At 34.7% G+C, this 17,470-nt stretch overlaps 3 protein-coding genes and 1 pseudogene across 3 annotated transcripts; 2 read left to right on the top strand and 2 right to left on the bottom strand.

Moving 5' to 3' along the window:
- Window positions 1–1,655: 1,655 nt before the first annotated feature.
- Window positions 1,656–2,643, bottom strand: LOC130963131 (leucine-rich repeat extensin-like protein 6; annotated as a pseudogene).
- Window positions 2,644–6,091: 3,448 nt separating this feature from the next.
- On the top strand, window positions 6,092–10,182 carry LOC130961891 (3-ketoacyl CoA thiolase 1, peroxisomal-like). The gene is made up of 14 exons (XM_057887929.1): window positions 6,092–6,277; window positions 6,525–6,601; window positions 6,708–6,792; window positions 7,140–7,266; window positions 7,465–7,563; window positions 7,642–7,709; window positions 7,805–7,912; window positions 7,998–8,075; window positions 8,165–8,297; window positions 8,385–8,481; window positions 8,765–8,888; window positions 8,996–9,104; window positions 9,243–9,320; window positions 9,744–10,182. Exons 1-14 carry the CDS (start codon window positions 6,173–6,175, stop codon window positions 9,785–9,787), a joined length of 1,332 nt encoding a protein of 443 aa, XP_057743912.1. The 5' UTR covers window positions 6,092–6,172; the 3' UTR covers window positions 9,788–10,182.
- A 705-nt stretch (window positions 10,183–10,887) lies between these two features.
- Window positions 10,888–12,020, top strand: LOC130963130 (uncharacterized). Its single transcript, XM_057889278.1, has 2 exons — window positions 10,888–11,634; window positions 11,730–12,020. Exons 1-2 carry the CDS (start codon window positions 11,425–11,427, stop codon window positions 12,018–12,020), a joined length of 501 nt encoding a protein of 166 aa, XP_057745261.1. The 5' UTR covers window positions 10,888–11,424.
- Window positions 12,021–13,456: 1,436 nt separating this feature from the next.
- On the bottom strand, window positions 13,457–15,362 carry LOC130963129 (uncharacterized). The gene is made up of 4 exons (XM_057889277.1): window positions 14,589–15,362; window positions 14,224–14,435; window positions 13,971–14,116; window positions 13,457–13,752 (listed from the first exon to the last, which is right to left on the bottom strand). Exons 1-4 carry the CDS (start codon window positions 15,360–15,362, stop codon window positions 13,457–13,459), a joined length of 1,428 nt encoding a protein of 475 aa, XP_057745260.1.
- Between the last annotated feature and the right edge of the window lie 2,108 nt (window positions 15,363–17,470).

Below are 17,470 nucleotides of genomic sequence, written 5' to 3'. Positions count from 1 at the left end.
TGAAAGTTGTAAGCGAGTATGCTTGTGTTTTCTCTCTGGTTGTAAGGGTGACAGGGCACCGATACCCTCTAATGGCGACAGGGCGCAGATACCCTCTAATGGCGACAGGGCGCATATACCCTCTAATGATAATAATGCGCAACAGAGACACTGTGTCCGGGTTAGCTATCGGACACGTTGGGTTGGCTTGGTAACCGACAGATGATATCATCAGCCACTAGGGACAGGCATGCATCATATGCATCTATGTGACATTATTTGGGTGTGCATATTGTACTTGGTTTGCCTATGTGATTACTTGTGATTACCTGCTACTTGTTCTACTTGCTGTAACTGTTTGTTTGTGCTTGAACTTCCTATCTGTGTTTGCAACTAGGACTCTGTTGGTTTGTGGTGATTGGTTGTTGGATTGGATTGTTTGGGCCTAGGGCCGTGGTTGAATTGAGATGGATCGATGGTTGATTCCGGTTTTATGTTTTTGGTTTGGAAAACTATGAAAGGCTATTTTGGTTCAGTATAGATAAACCTTTTTGAAAGGCTTTTGATGAATTAAGGATTAAATGGTTCATCTTTCGGAAAAGGATTACAGATTTCTCTATTATTGTAAACCGTTGTTTTTGAAAAGAAGCATAAGACGATTATTAATCACTGGTACGGTTTATCTTCACGTATCCTATTACAGTAATTCCCAAAAACCCTCTACTGAGAACCCTTTCGAGGATGATGTTCTCACCTCCTATATTTTTCCCCTTTCAGGATATGGGCGCTGAAGTCACGAAGAGTTCATTTAGTTGTTGTTGAGATGCTTTGTATTGCTTTAGATTATTATTTATTGTACCCTCGCATTTATCTTGAGATATTCTGTAAGAGGAATAGAAATTGTATTGGATACTGTTTGTTATATTATTTATAAACATATGTATCTATATGGATGTATCTTTTATGAGTTTTTGTAAGTTATATGGTATCTATGGATGTACGTTGTCGAACGAAAGTATTTCTAGAAGCGGTATTGCGTTTTAAAAGTTTTAAACAGGCTCATATTTTAGTATAAAATAGTATAAGTGTCGTCATAATGTCTGAGCTATCAGAGTTGCGCAGCCGGAAGCGTGAGCTTTGATAGTTAGGGTGTTACACGCGACCTAAAGGAATAACCAAGTCATCTTTAAGAAATGACTAAGTCTATTCTATCGTAAATATTCCAATACTAGAATATTTTTTTAAAATCTAATTTCATATAAAATCTGTTTAAAATTTTTGCTGACTCAGATATTAGAGTTCTTTGTAGATATCTCGAGTAAATACCCATAGTCGTCCTTGAGATTCACGCAAATACCCATAGTAATTCTTAAGATCCCGATTTTCCTATTGTAATCCTCCAGATAGAGCTCCAAGTACTCAAAGTGGTACCTGTGTATATTTCTAGTGATGAGTCATCACCGGAGTGCTGACATGGACTCGGTTTGCCACGCTGGAGGGCTCCCAAAGGTTAAGCTGGTGAGTTTCTAATTTTTACCCAGATTAGTCCCTCCTATTATATTTAACCCTAAATCCCCAAATTCTAAAACACTTCATCTTCTCTTCTTGTTCATCTCTTCTTCTTCTTCTTTCAAGCATGTCACGTGAAACATAAATTGTCTGGCTTGTATATACCATCAAGTATCAGGTGTTGTCTTTCTATAATAATCATGAAACATATTAAAAGTCTCGGAAGTCAACAAGTATTGAATGTCTTGCAGACAAGACAATGTGTCTGGCACATGACCCATGAAAGTATTGTAGCTAACATCCAGAACTTGAATCTCAGTGAATAGCCCCACTCCTTCAGGGCTGCAACCAGTTAACTGGTTATTCAAGAAAAGAATCTCCTTCAATTTAGAACCCATGAATCCAAAACTTGCTGGAATGTTCCCACTCAACTTGTTGTTGGCTAAATTTATCACTAATGCAGGGAAATTTCTAAGATTCTGAGGAATTTCACCTTCAAATTGATTGTTGTTGAGAAACAGTGCATCAAGATTCTTGTAGAAGAGTTCTTGAGAGATTATCTCTGAGAAGTAACTGTTACTGTTAAGGTGGAAAAGGAACATGTCAGTGAGTAAAAATAGCTCTTTGACAAGGGTTCCTTGGAGATTTGTATGGTTGAGATCTATGCTTGCAACTACAGGAAATGCTGATGCAGATGCACCCATTTCATCTTCAGTAAAATCACAAAAACCCCCTTTGTAAGAACACACACTTGGACCAACCCATGTTCATAGAATTTCCTTTGGGTCATTAGTGATTGCAGATTTTCATGCCTGTATCGTTGTGTAAGCTCTATCCAGATTTGATTCTGAAGAAGATCCAGAGGGTTGTGGGTTGTTAACCCCTCCCCCAACCCAAACCACTCCTCCTCCACCATCATTGCCAACACCAACACCAACACCAATACCTATAGTATCTGATATATGCTTGAAAGAAGAAGAAGAAGAGATGAACAAGAGGAAGAGATGAAGTGTATGAGAATTTGGAGATTTAGGGTTAAATATAATAGGAGGGACTAATCTGGGTATAAATTGAAAACTCACCAGCTCAGCTAGCCGTTGGGAGCCCTCCAGCGTGGCAAAACGAGTCTACGTCAGCACTGGAGTGCTGACTCATTACCAGAAATATACCTATGGACCACTTTAAGTACTCGGAGCTCTATCTGGAGGACTACAATGGGGAAATCGAGATCTTAGAGATTACTATGGGTATTTGCGTGAATCTCAGGGACGACTATGGATATTTACTCTAGATATCTCACTGCAGTCTAGATGTGTACGTTGGATAAACAACTGTTTCGATGAATAAGCCAAAATTCTCACCTAAAGATATTTAAATTTCACGTCAAATCCAAATTCACTTTAATTTTAAACTAGGCAATTAATTAAAATAAAAGAAATAATGCAAATGTTTTATTATTAATTATATTTAACCTAGTATGGAAAATAAAACAAAAAATTTTTACAGATGCTGAAATGCGTGTATATATAAAAAACTGACATATATGTTGGGAGATTTTTTTTTAATAGTATTGGGCTAAAATTGATGTAATCTACTAAAATGGTAAAAAATCTGTGTTTGACGTCATTGATGAACCTAGAAAATTTATGTCAGGAAGCAAAAATAATATACATTACTATTAAAAGATATATTAATTCAAATTTTAAAAAAATAAAAGTGCACATTAATTATTTGTATATAAAAAAATTAAAAAAATTTACATATAATAAAATAGAACGAAAGATATTTTTTGAAATATTTTTCTATTACTATTTTTATCTAAATTAGTAAATTGATCAATTGACTTTAAAAATTTATATGCAACATAATTACATTAATAGAACAAAAAATAAATAAATAAATAATAAGAATCACTAAATTAAGAATAAAATAAAATATATAAATTCATGAAGAGAATAAAAAATTAGATTAATACCAAAATTATAATTACTTGAATTAAAATTTACAATTGAAAATATCAAAAAGAAAAACAATAAAATTGAAAGATACATAGAGTTATAGAGAGTTATATTAAAAAATAGAAAATTTAAAATTTACCTTTTAAGGAAGAGAAGATGACCATTAAAAAAGAAATAGAAAAAAAAAGTTGAAAATATGAAACTAAGAAGAGGATTTAAGAGAATAAAAAAGTGGTGATGGCTGAAATTTAAAAATGGGAGAAAACTAAATTTAATTAGATTAACTAATAGTCAAAATAACAAAAAGATAAAGTAGATTTGAGACTTTACATAATTAGACTTAATTTATTTGTAGTGAAGTCATTTAAAATTTAAAATAAAATATATATATATATATATATATATATATATATATATATATATATATATATTAAAAGAAAATTAAAATAAGAGTGGGGCAAGTGCCCCCTTATCACACTAGGTAGGTCCGTCCCTGTTTGACGTCATTGTGAAAATTTTTGATGACTACAGAAAAACGTTATTGTCGTTTTCTCATTCACGTCACTGTCGTTTTCGACAAAATGTCGACGACATTTTGCATAAAACGTCAATTTGCACAAAACGTTAATGATATTTTCTATGCATGACTAACACGTGGTTGACGGACTCTCTCTTTTTAGCGTGAAATTTTTTCACCCTAACAACTATCTTCTCTTTTCTATTTCTTCTTCTTCTCTTCCCAATTTCTTATCCCACTAAAACAAATAAATCTATCACAAATAAATAAAATGGCAGCACCATACTCACCGGTCACTACAACTAACCAAAGCCGTCCAAGTAAATACTTGTATGTATTAGTTATTGCTTTTATTTTTTTTTTTTACTTTGAAAACATTTTTAAAAAAATAGTCTAAGGTTTTGTTGTTAATTTTGTTGTTAACAGTACGTTAATTAATTGTTAGTAGTAGTACGGACATTAGTATAAGTGTGTGTTAGTGTTAGGGTTAGTTTTAGTAAATTAATTATTGTTAGTGACTTAGTGTTAGTGTTATTTAAAATAAATAAATATTTTCAAAAATAATATTATTTATGTATTAAATAGTTGATTATTATTAATGTTTGATCTTTATTATTGATAATAGATAAAAGATATTCTTTGTATACTAGCTTCGTGAGTCGTATGAATTATTTGAAATTGGTCGAAACCATCAAATACTAATATATGCTATTTGTACAAAATATCTATGATTTTCTTTTGTCTTTAATGATCTACACTTTGAAAAAGTATATTCTTAAATCTTTTATATGTTATTGAAAGATGAAAAACAAATCAACAATAACACATAGATTATATGTAGGAGGTAAAATCTAATTATTGTAGTATATTTTTAAACTAATATAGCTCTTTATTTTATACACTCATCACACTCACTTATAAACTTTTTTCACTCTCTAAATTAAGAATATTTTGTAAAACAAAACTCTCATTGCTCTATTTTTATACAGAACAAGACTCTCATATTCTATTTTTACGTTTTAGCACAATATAATACTTTTTTTTATAGTTAATTTTATATTTTTTTATTTCTTTTAGCATAAAATATTGCTGTCATTTTTATAAAACGTCATTCATGTTTTTATTTTTTTTGCAACACGTTAACGATGTTTTTACTGAAAAATATTTTAAAAATATGCCTTTAAATAAAATTTATTGACATTTTTCTTTGTGTCAATTAAAAAAATAATTAACATACAATACGTTGTTGACGTTTTGTATATAGTAAAATTAAAAAAACACAATATCATTGAATATCACACAAAGATTTATAATATACAAAAAAATGAATCATATGTTAAAAAAACCTATTTTATATAATAAACTTTAAAAAAAATTAGTGATCAGTTAGACATAAATTAGACGGAGTATTTGGTAGGAAAGAGATCCTATGAGAAGGGACAATGCTTTCGTGCAAAACGTGTGATTTTTATTTTATTTATTATTCTTTATTTACCCCAAAGAAGTGTGAACAGAGCTTATAGCGCCAAGTTGGGGAGGTGGACGACCTCAGTTGAGTCAATGTTCTTTCTGCATGTTTCTTTATTTTATTTTATTGTTCGGAAATTGGATACGTTAGTTGAGAGAAATTGAGTAGTCACTTTCCGGCTAAAAAATTTTGATATGGAAATAAAATAAATGATATATTTTAATAATGGTAATTTTTGGTATTTTTTAAAATTGTAAAAATACACAAATTTAACTTTTCGATTTGTGTTTAAAAAGTTGAAAAAATTCAGAGTATATAAATTAGAGAGTTCGATTTGTGTTAAAAATTTTGAAAAAACTCAAAGTACACAAATCGGATCATGCGAGTTGTTTAATTTTAAAATTTTGCTTAAAAAATCGCATAGTCCGACTTGTGGTTGAACAAATATGAATTTCGAAAGCTAGAAAACGGAGGTCCAAGTTCTATTCCACTAACACCACATGACTGTGAAACACCTATATTTTCTATGTTTGAGTCCAACACCACTATTGTTTCCATATGCAAATTAAAAAGTGTCACTTTCCTTGCTTTTTCTCCCTTTTTTGTAATTTCTTACTAATATAAATTGTTTCCTTTTCCTAGCTTCTCTTTGTTCAACCTCATTATTCATTATTCATTAACACAGAACTGACGCAAACAAAAACAGGAAGAAAAAGCAAAAAAAAAAAAAAAGAGTGAAGAATGGAGAAAGCTATTCAAAGGCAGAAGGTTTTGCTTGAACATCTTCAACCCAGTTCCACGAACTCATCGTTTTCAATTCAACACAATCAATCAACTGATCTCACTGTAAGCTTATGTCTAAATGAAAATATAATTCTTCCACTTCAATATTTTATTTTTTTTAGCGTTCTGTTTTTTGCATGTAATGAATGATTTTTGAATTTTTGGTTATTTGTTTCTGTCTGAGAAAGTATATTTGATCTTAAAATTGTAAAAATGTAATTTGAATTAAACTATATATGTATATTGTTCATATTTTCATAGTAATATATAATTAACTAACATAACTCCCATACCCATTTTTTCATGTTAGGCTTCAATATGTGCTGCTGGGAATTATGCTTTTGGGCAACCAGGTGTACCTAGAGATGATGATGTGGTGATTGTAGCGTAAGAATTATGAATTCCAATCATTTTTGTATTTTTCACTCCTGATATAATAATTTTATTGATGGGATTGTTAAACTTTTTGACTCGAGTTTCACTTGAATGCCAGTGCATACCGAACTGCCATTTGCAAAGCGAAGCGTGGCGGCTTCAAGGATACCCTTCCGGATGATCTACTTGCCTCAGTTTTGAAGGTGAAACCTAGAATCTTTTCAAATAAGGAAAATAATGAAACAAACATTTTCGAGTAGGAAAATGAAAACAATTTAGGGGTATGTTTGGTTGTTGCCTGGATGTAAAAATTGGGTGTACATTTTCATGGATGAATTTTATGTGTAAAGCTATACATGGAACTTATCCATGAAAAATTCCATCATATTTTTGTCCCCAACCAAACGTACCCTTAGTGAACATTTATAATGGTTAATGAATTGAAATTATCTATCTCGAGATGGTTTGGTTCAAAATTATCTCGAGATTCATTTCTTGTTTGGTAGTACTTTTGGTTTGATATAAGTTCTTAGTTGTGGTTTCCATGTAGGCTGTAATAGAGAAAACAAATGTTGACCCAATTGAAGTAGGAGATATAGTAGTTGGTACAGTACTCGGACCCGGATCAGAGAGAGCAATTGAGTGCAGAATGGCAGCCTTTTATGCAGGTTTCCCCGGTATGTTTCTGAGAACTGATTGTGTTAGTTTTAGGTTAGCCATAAGAACTGATGGAAAATGAGGATGATTCATATGAAGTTTCTTACTGACTTCACTGAATGTAGTTGACTTCTATGTGATTTAACTAATGCTTGAATTTAGTAAGTATTTTAGTTTAATTTCCGATATATGACTGATTCCGTTCGATTTTCAATCAGAGGTGGTACCTCTTCGAACAGTGAATAGACAATGTTCATCAGGACTTCAAGCTGTTGCTGATGTTGCCACTTATATAAGAGCCGGGGTCTATGATATTGGTAAGAATGAATCCAGACTGTGAAATGAATGTGATGGTTTTTTCGGTTTACAGCCTAATTGTCCTGTGATTGACACAGGCATCGGAGCTGGATTGGAGAGTATGTCACAGGACAACATTTCAACTATTCGCACTGGCAACCCAAAGGTACAGTGGAGTTGTGTTTTTCAAAGTCATATTTTGTTTGCCCTTTGAAACATAGTTTATTCAGTTTTTTATTTTATTTTTTATTGTTCTAACAGCTAGACACATTTAAACAAGCCCGTGATTGTCTTCTTCCAATGGGAATCACTTCTGAGAATGTTGCAAAGCGTTATGGTGTGACAAGGCAGGAGCAAGATGAGGCAGCTGTGAGTATGAGAACTGTATTTAAGATGCTAAGAATCTTTCAGAAGATTAACTTAATGTACAAACGCCTTTAATTTCCGTATTTAGGTTGAGTCTCACAAGCGTGCTGCAGCTGCAAGAGAATCTGGTAAATTCAAAGATGAAATTATACCAGTTTCTACCAAGGTAAGTGCCAACTTCCAATGTAAGTTTCATTGCAGATTTTGAAATGTTATAGTACTATTGTACTAAACTGTTAATGGTTTTTTCTGTAGATTGTGGATCCAAAAACCGGAGAGGAGAAGCAAATTATAGTTTCGGCTGATGATGGTATCCGGCCTAACTCAAATTTGATGGATCTAGCAAAGCTGAAGCCTGCATTCCAGAAAGATGGTTCAACAACAGCAGGTGCCGAAGAAATCTGTTAATGTTAAGTTTGTTACAGTTTATATTTCTTTTCACATTTTTGTTCTCAGTTCTTATTTTTAATTTCAGGTAATGCTAGCCAAGTTAGTGATGGTGCCGCAGCAGTTCTCCTCATGAAGAGAAGAGTAGCCGTGCAAAAGGGGCTTCCGATTATTGGAACCTTCAGGTACACAATAATCACGCAGAACAAGTAATTTTGTTATTAGTGGTATTACAAGTCAAATATGAGGATCTTGAAACATGTCAGCATATATTGTTTCCCTATAGTGCAGGTTTTATAATATCTGAATTCCACATTACTATATAGAAGCAGCATTTTAAGCTCTTAATTTGATTCTGCTCATTTAATTCCAAAGATGTCTACTAGATAGGTTACTTGAAGTAATTCATTTCACAAATGAGTATAATTGTATTTAATTGTCTTAGCATCCTATATTCAATTATTGTAGGAGTTTTGCTGCTGTCGGAGTAGATCCTGCTGTTATGGGAGTTGGCCCGGCATTTGCTATTCCAGCTGCAGTGAAATCTGCTGGTCTTGAACTTCGTGACATTGACTTGTTTGAAATCAATGAGGTAGTGGTTTTACCAGTTGAAAATGCTAACCTAGAAGAACTATTTCTTTTACATTTAAGCAATTCAATGTTAATAAATCATATACTGAGAAATATAATGTTACGCAGGCATTCGCATCTCAGTTTGTTTATTCCTGCAAGAAATTGGGACTTGATCGTAACAAGGTCAATGTAAATGGTGGTGCTATTGCTCTAGGTCATCCTTTGGGCGCTACAGGTAACAATGAGATACTTTTATAGAAGCCTCCTCAAATTTACAGTTTGATAGGTTAAATTTATTAAACATTTGTCAGCTGATGCTGTCTTTGATATTCTTGGAATTGGTGTGTTTACTCATGCTACCATTTTGTGCCAGGTGCACGCTGTGTTGCAACTCTATTGAATGAGATGAAGCGTCGTGGCAATCGATTTGGTGTAATCTCAATGTGCATAGGTGAGTTCTTCTATTGGCCTTCTTTCTTCAACTCAAATGCTAGAGAACCTGTTGACTACTCAGGAGAAAAAATATAAACATATAAATCAGTTCTATTGTTTCAAGTCACCTGAACAGAAAATTCGTTTTCGATGAGAACTATATCATTAATGATGGTAGGTTAGTTGTGGAAATTCATTCAAGGTACATTTGGAAAAATGGTCAAATTTGAAAGCGGCTGTTCTTGTATGCTGTTGCTGTGTTGCACTTTGTTAGTCTAGCTTATGTATAGCTGCAATTAGGTCCATGTTATTTACACAATTTTAAATGCAAACTAAGAGAAGAAAACAAACAAATTATTGCTACATGCTTGTGTGAGTTTAAGATGGTTTCATGTCCTTGCTTGGTGACACACTAACATCATTGAAATGTGCACAATTTCAGGGTCAGGCATGGGAGCTGCTGCTGTATTTGAAAGGGAGTATTGAAGATTTGTGCAAGTTTAGTCATTATGTTCTTGATATTACATGATTTGAAGTGTTGTCATTTTGAATTAGGTTATAATCGGAAGGTTAAAACACGGGAGAGAAAAAGAGTAAAAGAGAATGGAATTTATCATGGCAAAAATAATTAAATAAATATGTCCTTTGATTTGTCACAGCCATATAACTGTAATGCTGAAATTGTGTCCTAGCTTAAAACGCTTTTTATTTTTATTTTATTTTAGTTTATTTTTTATTTAAGCCAACAAAAGGGAAGGGAAAGAGAGTGAGAGGCGGTATAAAAGTTGGCTAAATGTTGGTTTGAAAGAGTTAGTTCCCAACCTTTCTCTTTCAAGTATTACCATTAATAAAAATGCAAATATTATACTTGTTTTGTTTTCTTTTGTTCTTTTTAATAAAAGGATACGAGTAATATATATATATATACTTAGAAAACGAATAATATTTTTTTTATAGACGATTTGACCATTTATTCGATAAAAATGTAGTTTGAAATTTATTTGGCTATGCTGGTTTTTGTTGTATCATTTGCAATTCTGATGGATATTGGTTGAAAGGTTGCATTGGGAAAGTCGAAGTGTGCAGTGTTTTTTTTGCTGAATTGTATGCGATTTGGAGATGTTTACTTCTAGTTTGTGATAGTAGATTTCGTGAGGTTATTTGTGAAACAGACTGTTTATAAATTTTTTTCTTGGTAAATCAAAGAATACTAGTAAAGATATTCCAGAATGGAATTTGACAAAGTATGTGCAGGAAGTTATGAATTGGAATTGGAGAGTTTCTATTTTAATTCAGAGAAAATGCAAATAGTGTTGCAGATTGTATGGATAAAGCAGCTGCTTTTGGCGCAGACATTCACTCGAATTAGAGTCAACCATAGAATGAGTTTCAACATCTAATAAATTTAGATATGAATCTAGTCAATTAGTTTAGTTTTATATCAATTTTTTTTCTTTTTTTTCTGTTTAGTCACAAAAAAAATCCTTTTTATAAACCATATGGAAGTAATACTTCACTTTTGAAAAATTGAAATTCTCAATTAATAAAAAGATAAAATTAGATCTTTTATTAAAATAAAAATTTATATTAGTATTTGTTAATTTTTTTAATTTTAATTTATGGCATAGAGGAGCGTGAAGGGTAGGTGGGTTAGTAAATGAATGTACAAAGTGGAGATATGAAAATTGATACTCATCATTGTTAACCTAAAGATCGTTTTCGTGAGCATTAATGTAGAGTATTGCAGACAAGGATACATAATTAGTCGAGTAAAGTACCAACCCGGTTCCTGTCCATTTCCCAAAATGTCAAGACGATCCTTAACCAAAAACACGTTCCATTATAGTCTCTGACCCTGAACTTTGTCTGCCAACCCGGTCCTTCTGTCACTTTCACGGCGGAAAGTCGACGGAAAATGCTGAAATGTGAAGGCTAGGGTATGACACGGATGGCTCGGATTGTTACGTAGAAGATGAAATCCTACGTGACAAGATGAAATGGACAGGGGCCTTTTTGTCCTCGTCCAAAAAACAAAAACGATGGCATTTTGAGGGTTTAGGGTTGTTTATTAGACAAGTCTGGTCGTCTATCTTCCCTGTTTTGTGCATGAAACTGATACCACCATGAGCAATAACAGAGATCGTGGGATTGGAAGAGATGCGTCGGACGATGAGGGCAGGAGTATTTCTGTGAGCTCCGTTGGTAGTGCTGGAGTGAGGATGAAGAAAAGATTCGTTGCCCCGAAATGCAATTGTGGGATTCATGCAATTCTATTCATGTCATCAACACAGTCGAACCCTAAGATGCTATTCTTTGGATGCTTAAATTTTAAGGTATGAAACAATTAGTTATGTTGCTATTCATGCTAAGATCTATAGCAGGCATCTCTGCATTAATAATTTGAGTTTACTTTCTTTTTACTATGCAGGCTGCACAAGGTCGGTGCAAATATTTTCAACAGTTGGATGAATATGTTTCACTGTTTGAAGAGGAGCAAATAAATGATGACAGTCCTTATGGTCGGAATCGAAAGCAAAATCATTTTTTGGATGCAGCCGTTTGGATGGAGGAGAAAGTGACAAAGTTAGAGGACAGAGTTTCTGGGTTAGAATTGCAGATGAAAAATTCTAGCCACGTTAAGTGTAATAGGTGGTTTAGTTATCCATTGATAGTTGTTGTGTTTGTCTTTGGAGTTGTATGTGCAAATTATCTCCTTTAGAGTGGATAGCAGATAGTTAGTGTATCTTGTTGGTTTTGTGTTGGAAGTTCCTGTTGCTGAAATAGTTGTATTGTATTAGTTGACAGTGTAAATCCCAGTTTATTAAATGAAACAGCTGTGTTGGTTGTTTGGACAAGTTTCATTGTGTCAAAAAGTAGAATGTGTTATACCTGAATCCTTTTATACCATGAAAAGCAATTCAGTAATAACTAACAGTAATATGTAACATTAACAATTGCAAACAGCCACCAAATATCAACATGTTGTTCACAAAATAACTCCAAAAGTGGGCAACATATAGCCCTATACCAACATCAGCAACACCAAAGTAAAAAAAGTATTATAGGCCCTTAATTCACATATGCTATCAAAACAGAAAGCAAAAAACTGTTTGTGGTGGCTATATGAAAGCTAGTTTATCAAAAAGCCAGCATATTCTTTTAACTTGATATAAACCTAGGACCATACTTCTAGTTCTTCCTAGGAGGCCTAAATCCAGGAGTGGGAATGAACTTGAATAGTCTTGATGCAGTCCCGGAAGCTGCTGCGGCCATTGTCTCGGCACTAAGACCATGTTGTTGACTTGGTTTAGGCATCCTTGATCCAGTAGAAACATTAGTATTATTGTTGGGTGGAATTTCTGTATTGGTAGGAGTGGGAGGCCTGAAGTGAGGTCCAATGATTGGGAGAATCTAATTCACCACAGCAGCTTGAACAAAGATAGAGGGGATTGGTGGCCTAACAATTGGTTGCTTCATCCTTTGTGGAGGTGGGTTATTGAAGATGGGGGTCTCAGATGCTCCCTGCAAACCAACAAGATTGCATTATATGAAGTAAAAAGTAAGACTAAGACATTGCTAGTTATAATACAATTGTGAATTAAGCTGGTCACTTACAACTTCTGGTTGGGGAGCAGACTGTGAAAGAGGAATTTCATCTCTTTGTCCCAGTATTGTACCTTCCTTTGGTGTTGATTTAGGTAGCTTATTTTTTTGTTTTTTTGCCTTTGTCTACATTCATGAATAGTACTCTATCTCAATCTAGAGTCAACAATAGAACGCATGTGAACATGTAATCAAATTAACCCTACAAACTACTTACCACAGGATCCAGTATTGTTCCTTTAACACCAGTACTCATGTTGTTTTCCTTACCAACCTGGTTCTATGTGGGTCATCATACAGAACAGACATTTAAAAACTGGATCAATCTTTGCAATAACAATTAAATCCCTAACCAATCTATCATGTGATACTTAAATCCCTAACCATTATAAAAATATGACAAATCAAACCCTGAAGCAGGCATACCTGGGTGGTACTAGCAGAGTCCACTGCTGGAGCAGACTGCTTCAAATTCCTCTTTTCCTTCTTGGTCATAGGCTTCCAATTTAGGTCTTTGGGTGGATTGGAGCATGTTTTATAGTAATGGCCCTTTTAGCCACACCTGTTACAAGTCACTTTGAATGAATTTTTGGCTTTGTGGGAATTCATCTCTGTCTCCACAAAATTGACTTTTCTCTTCATCTTTGGACGATGTGTAGGTTTCTTAATTGGGGGAGGTAGTGGCTGTGGTGAATCAGTTGGGTTCCAGTATTCTTCACTGTTAACTGGATTAATACAGACAGAATAGGCTGATCTGATAGCATCCATAGTGAGCCATTTATGCACAAAGTCCTCTGGCTTCAACCCCATCTTAGCCATGGCTGCAACCACATGTCTGCAAGGCATGCCTACACACATATTATGTTAAAAAATATTAAGTAATTAAAGACTCAACATTTGTTAACTAGACCAGCCATATAAGATGATGAATTGTATACCAGTTAGCTGCCACACATGTGAGTACATGTCTTGCTTTGTAAGTTTACTCCAACTTTGTGCCTTTGCATATGAACCTCGAACAATACTCTATCAGAATCACCAGCCTAGGTTGCTCTCCACTTGGTACTCTTGGGCTTGATAAACTGATCAAGCTTCTTCTGCTGCACAGGGGCCAAGATACCAGTGTGGTGCTCTAGTCTCTTCTTGTGCATAGTTTTTTTTCTCATGATGTAACACCTCAAGTCTTCACACATTGACAGAATTGGCTTCTTCCTGTATTCAACAATTTTGCGTTCCACACCTCACACATATTGTTCGTTATGTTATCAACCTTGGGCCCATGGCTGAAGTAGGCCTTGCACCACACACCCGGGTCAAACCTATGTAGATACTCCCAGGCTCCCTCATTTAGATTCTTTAATTTCTCCATTGAACTTCTGAATTCTTGAATTGTTGTACAGCAAGAGCACTCCCATACCATCTGCTTTGTTTGTTCATCTTTGAAATGTTTTATAAAGTTCTTCCAAATATGAAGAACACAATTTCGGTGATGGACAGTAGGATTAACTTCATTCATTGCCAGCTCCAAACCCTATAGTAGATTCATAACACAATATCAGCGTGTTTAATATCAGTAAAAAGTAAATTGAACATGTGACATTTAACAGAACATGTAATTAACTTAAAATAATTTAATTATGATAATAAGGTATACTTGTTAAATAACTTAACATAATTAACTTACTTTTTGTTGGTCGGAAATAAAGTTCCTGCAATGTTGTGGAACTTCACTCAAGTCTTCTTTCAGTAAAGTTAAAAACCACTTCCATGTCTCCTTGCATTCATTCGGGACCACTGCATATGCAATGACATAGAAGTGGTTATTTGTGTCTTGGCCCACCGCACTTAGAAGCTGGCCACCATAACGACCCTTCAAGAAGCAGCCATCCAACCCTATTAGTGGCCTACATCCCTCCTTAAACCCTTTCTTGCAAGCATCCAAACTAATGTATAATCTATCGAATAGTGGCAGGGATTCAGGTTGGGGAATTACTTCCATCAAGGCAGTTGATCCTGGGTTACTTCTGTGCAATTTCATCAGGTAATCCCGTGTCTTTCCATACTGTGCCTTTTCACTCCCAATGACAACCTCTCTCGCAACTTTCAATGCTCTAGCTACCATTCTAAGATTCACTTTCACATTGTATTCATCTATGATATGATCCCTGGCTGCACCTATCTTCAGGTCAGGCTCTGTAAAGAGCTTCTTAACTAACTTATCAATGACCCATGCTCTGTCAGCCAAGTTGCTACCAAAATCCCTTCCACAGTTGTGTTCTTTGTAAAGAGTTTTGATCTGAAAGTAATCTTTTGAACTGTTCCAGCTTGTAAAAATTAGCCAAGGACATTTTTCACCTGTACAGGCTGCTCTCACCTTCAGCTTCTCATTCTTAATGTATAAAACATCTTTACCCTCGTGCACAAAATAATCTTTTAGGGCCTTCTTGAATGACTCCATGGTGGGGAACAACTGTCCAACCTTAAATTAGACCTCACGATATTCAGTGTCCTCATCAAAAGTATCATAGGCTGTTTTACCCTCATCTCCAGATGAAACTGGACTGTTGAACACCTCACTTTCATACTCATAAGGTTTCTCATACTCACTATCTAGCTCTGCTGCAGTTGGGTCTGGTACATGGTCTTCATCTCAATTAGCAGCAGTTGTTGTATCTTGCCCAACAGGCCCATGTTGTCTGGAGCTTCTTGGGCCTCCCAGCTCTGGCCCAGGCCTACTGTTCTCTCCCTGCATATCTTGCCTACCAAGCTCATCCTTTAGCACATGTTTTCTCCTAGCACCAGAGTATTTTCTACTAGCCCTTCTCTTAGCTGTTTTAGGGGACATCTTTGGCCCATCTTCTGCTGACTTAGTCCCTTTCTTCTTAGCCACACCAGTTTTTTTTCTTCATTCCTTTAGGTGACATCTTCTCTTTAACTCGAGTTTTCTGCTTGTTCTTCCTCTTATTCAAACTGTCATCACTCCCACTGTCATCAGACTCATAACCAGGAGGAGGTGGTTTGTAAGCCTCATCCTTAGCGCTTTCGTATCCATCATCCGAGAAAGATGATGATGACTTAAGCGAATTGACATCACTGGCAATCACATCTTCCTCCACAACCCCCTCACCAACTACCTCTGGCAGGTCCACAGGATGCTCAAAGTAGATGTAAAATTTATCTGTATGCCTGTTCTTATCAATACCCTCTCTCAGTTCATTAATTTCTTTATCCCCATGAATGGCATGAAGGTCAGATTCCATATCAGATGCAGTCATATCACACCAGTACATTGCCTTAAACTCCACATAGCCTAACTCTTTAAACAAAACAACCAAATCAAAGTAATTAATCACGTCAACATCCATTGGTGGCCACCTATGAACTTTTCCATGCATGTAGCTAAGATTTCCTTCACTGTCCTTCGTAAAATTCCCCCCACGGTGAAACACAGGGGTAACCAGACATTCAGACATCTGGAAAAGTGCAATAAAATTTTGTTCACTCCTAAATAAAAAATTTAAACATGCAACACAATTTCTTCAATCTTACATCAATTTAAACAGCCAATCCTAATAATCTGTTCCAACTATCACTAATTTTTTAACTCATATCTACACTTTTATTTTATATAAATACATAAAACTCCTATGATATGGCAGCAGAAACACTTTTTTAACCTCTCTACCCCACCAACGCTGAATGCAAACAGCCATGGTAGAGTGAGGACCACACACAAGTAAAACAGTGAAAGCGACAGTAACGATACCTACCTCAGCAATCACTGCTGGGTGCCGAACCGTCCAACTTCCGTCAAGAGCGCCGTCCAACAACCGTCCACGTCTCCGTCAAGAGTTTTGCCAGCAACCTTGTCACCAAGATTTTCACCAGTCACCACTGACTTGATGGAGAAGAGAAATGTCTGCTAGGGTTTAGAAAGTAATTGTATTACAGAGACAATGGGTCTTTAGGGGATAACATATAAGGCGCGAAACCAAACGACACCCTAAACCCTCAAAACGCCATCGTTTTTGTTTTTTGTACGAAGACAAAAAGGTCCCTATCCATTTTATCTTGCTACGTAGGATTCCACCTTCCACGTAACAATACGAGCCATCCGTGTCATACCCTAGCCTTCACACCTCAGCATTTTCCGTCGACTTTCCGCCGTGAAAGTGACAAAAGGATCGGGTTAGCAAACGAAGTTTAGGGTCAAAGACCAAAATGAAACGTGTTTTTGGTTAAGGATTATCTTGACATTTTGAAAAATGGACAGGACCGGGTTGGTACTTTACTCTAATTAGTCACTAACATTAAGAACATACTCTATATAAAATACTAACATTAAGTTATTTTTAATAACTTAACCTCTATAATTTTATTTATACAATATTTTTAATTATATATTTATTATATCTAAAAGTATTCACTTATTTCAACAATAATTAAAAAATATAAGATATCCAAAATGTTTTTTTTATATTTAAAATTTATAAATACTGTCGTCATCCTCAAATAAGTTCTGCAAGCTACGATTAAAATCTAAATCTAATCGACTTTTATAAGATC

This window comes from Arachis stenosperma, chromosome 2, assembly GCF_014773155.1.
Source record: "Arachis stenosperma cultivar V10309 chromosome 2, arast.V10309.gnm1.PFL2, whole genome shotgun sequence".
NCBI classification, from domain to species: domain Eukaryota; kingdom Viridiplantae; phylum Streptophyta; class Magnoliopsida; order Fabales; family Fabaceae; genus Arachis; species Arachis stenosperma.
The sequence above is the reverse complement of the archived record's forward strand: the minus strand, read 5'-3'. Positions and strand labels throughout refer to the sequence as shown.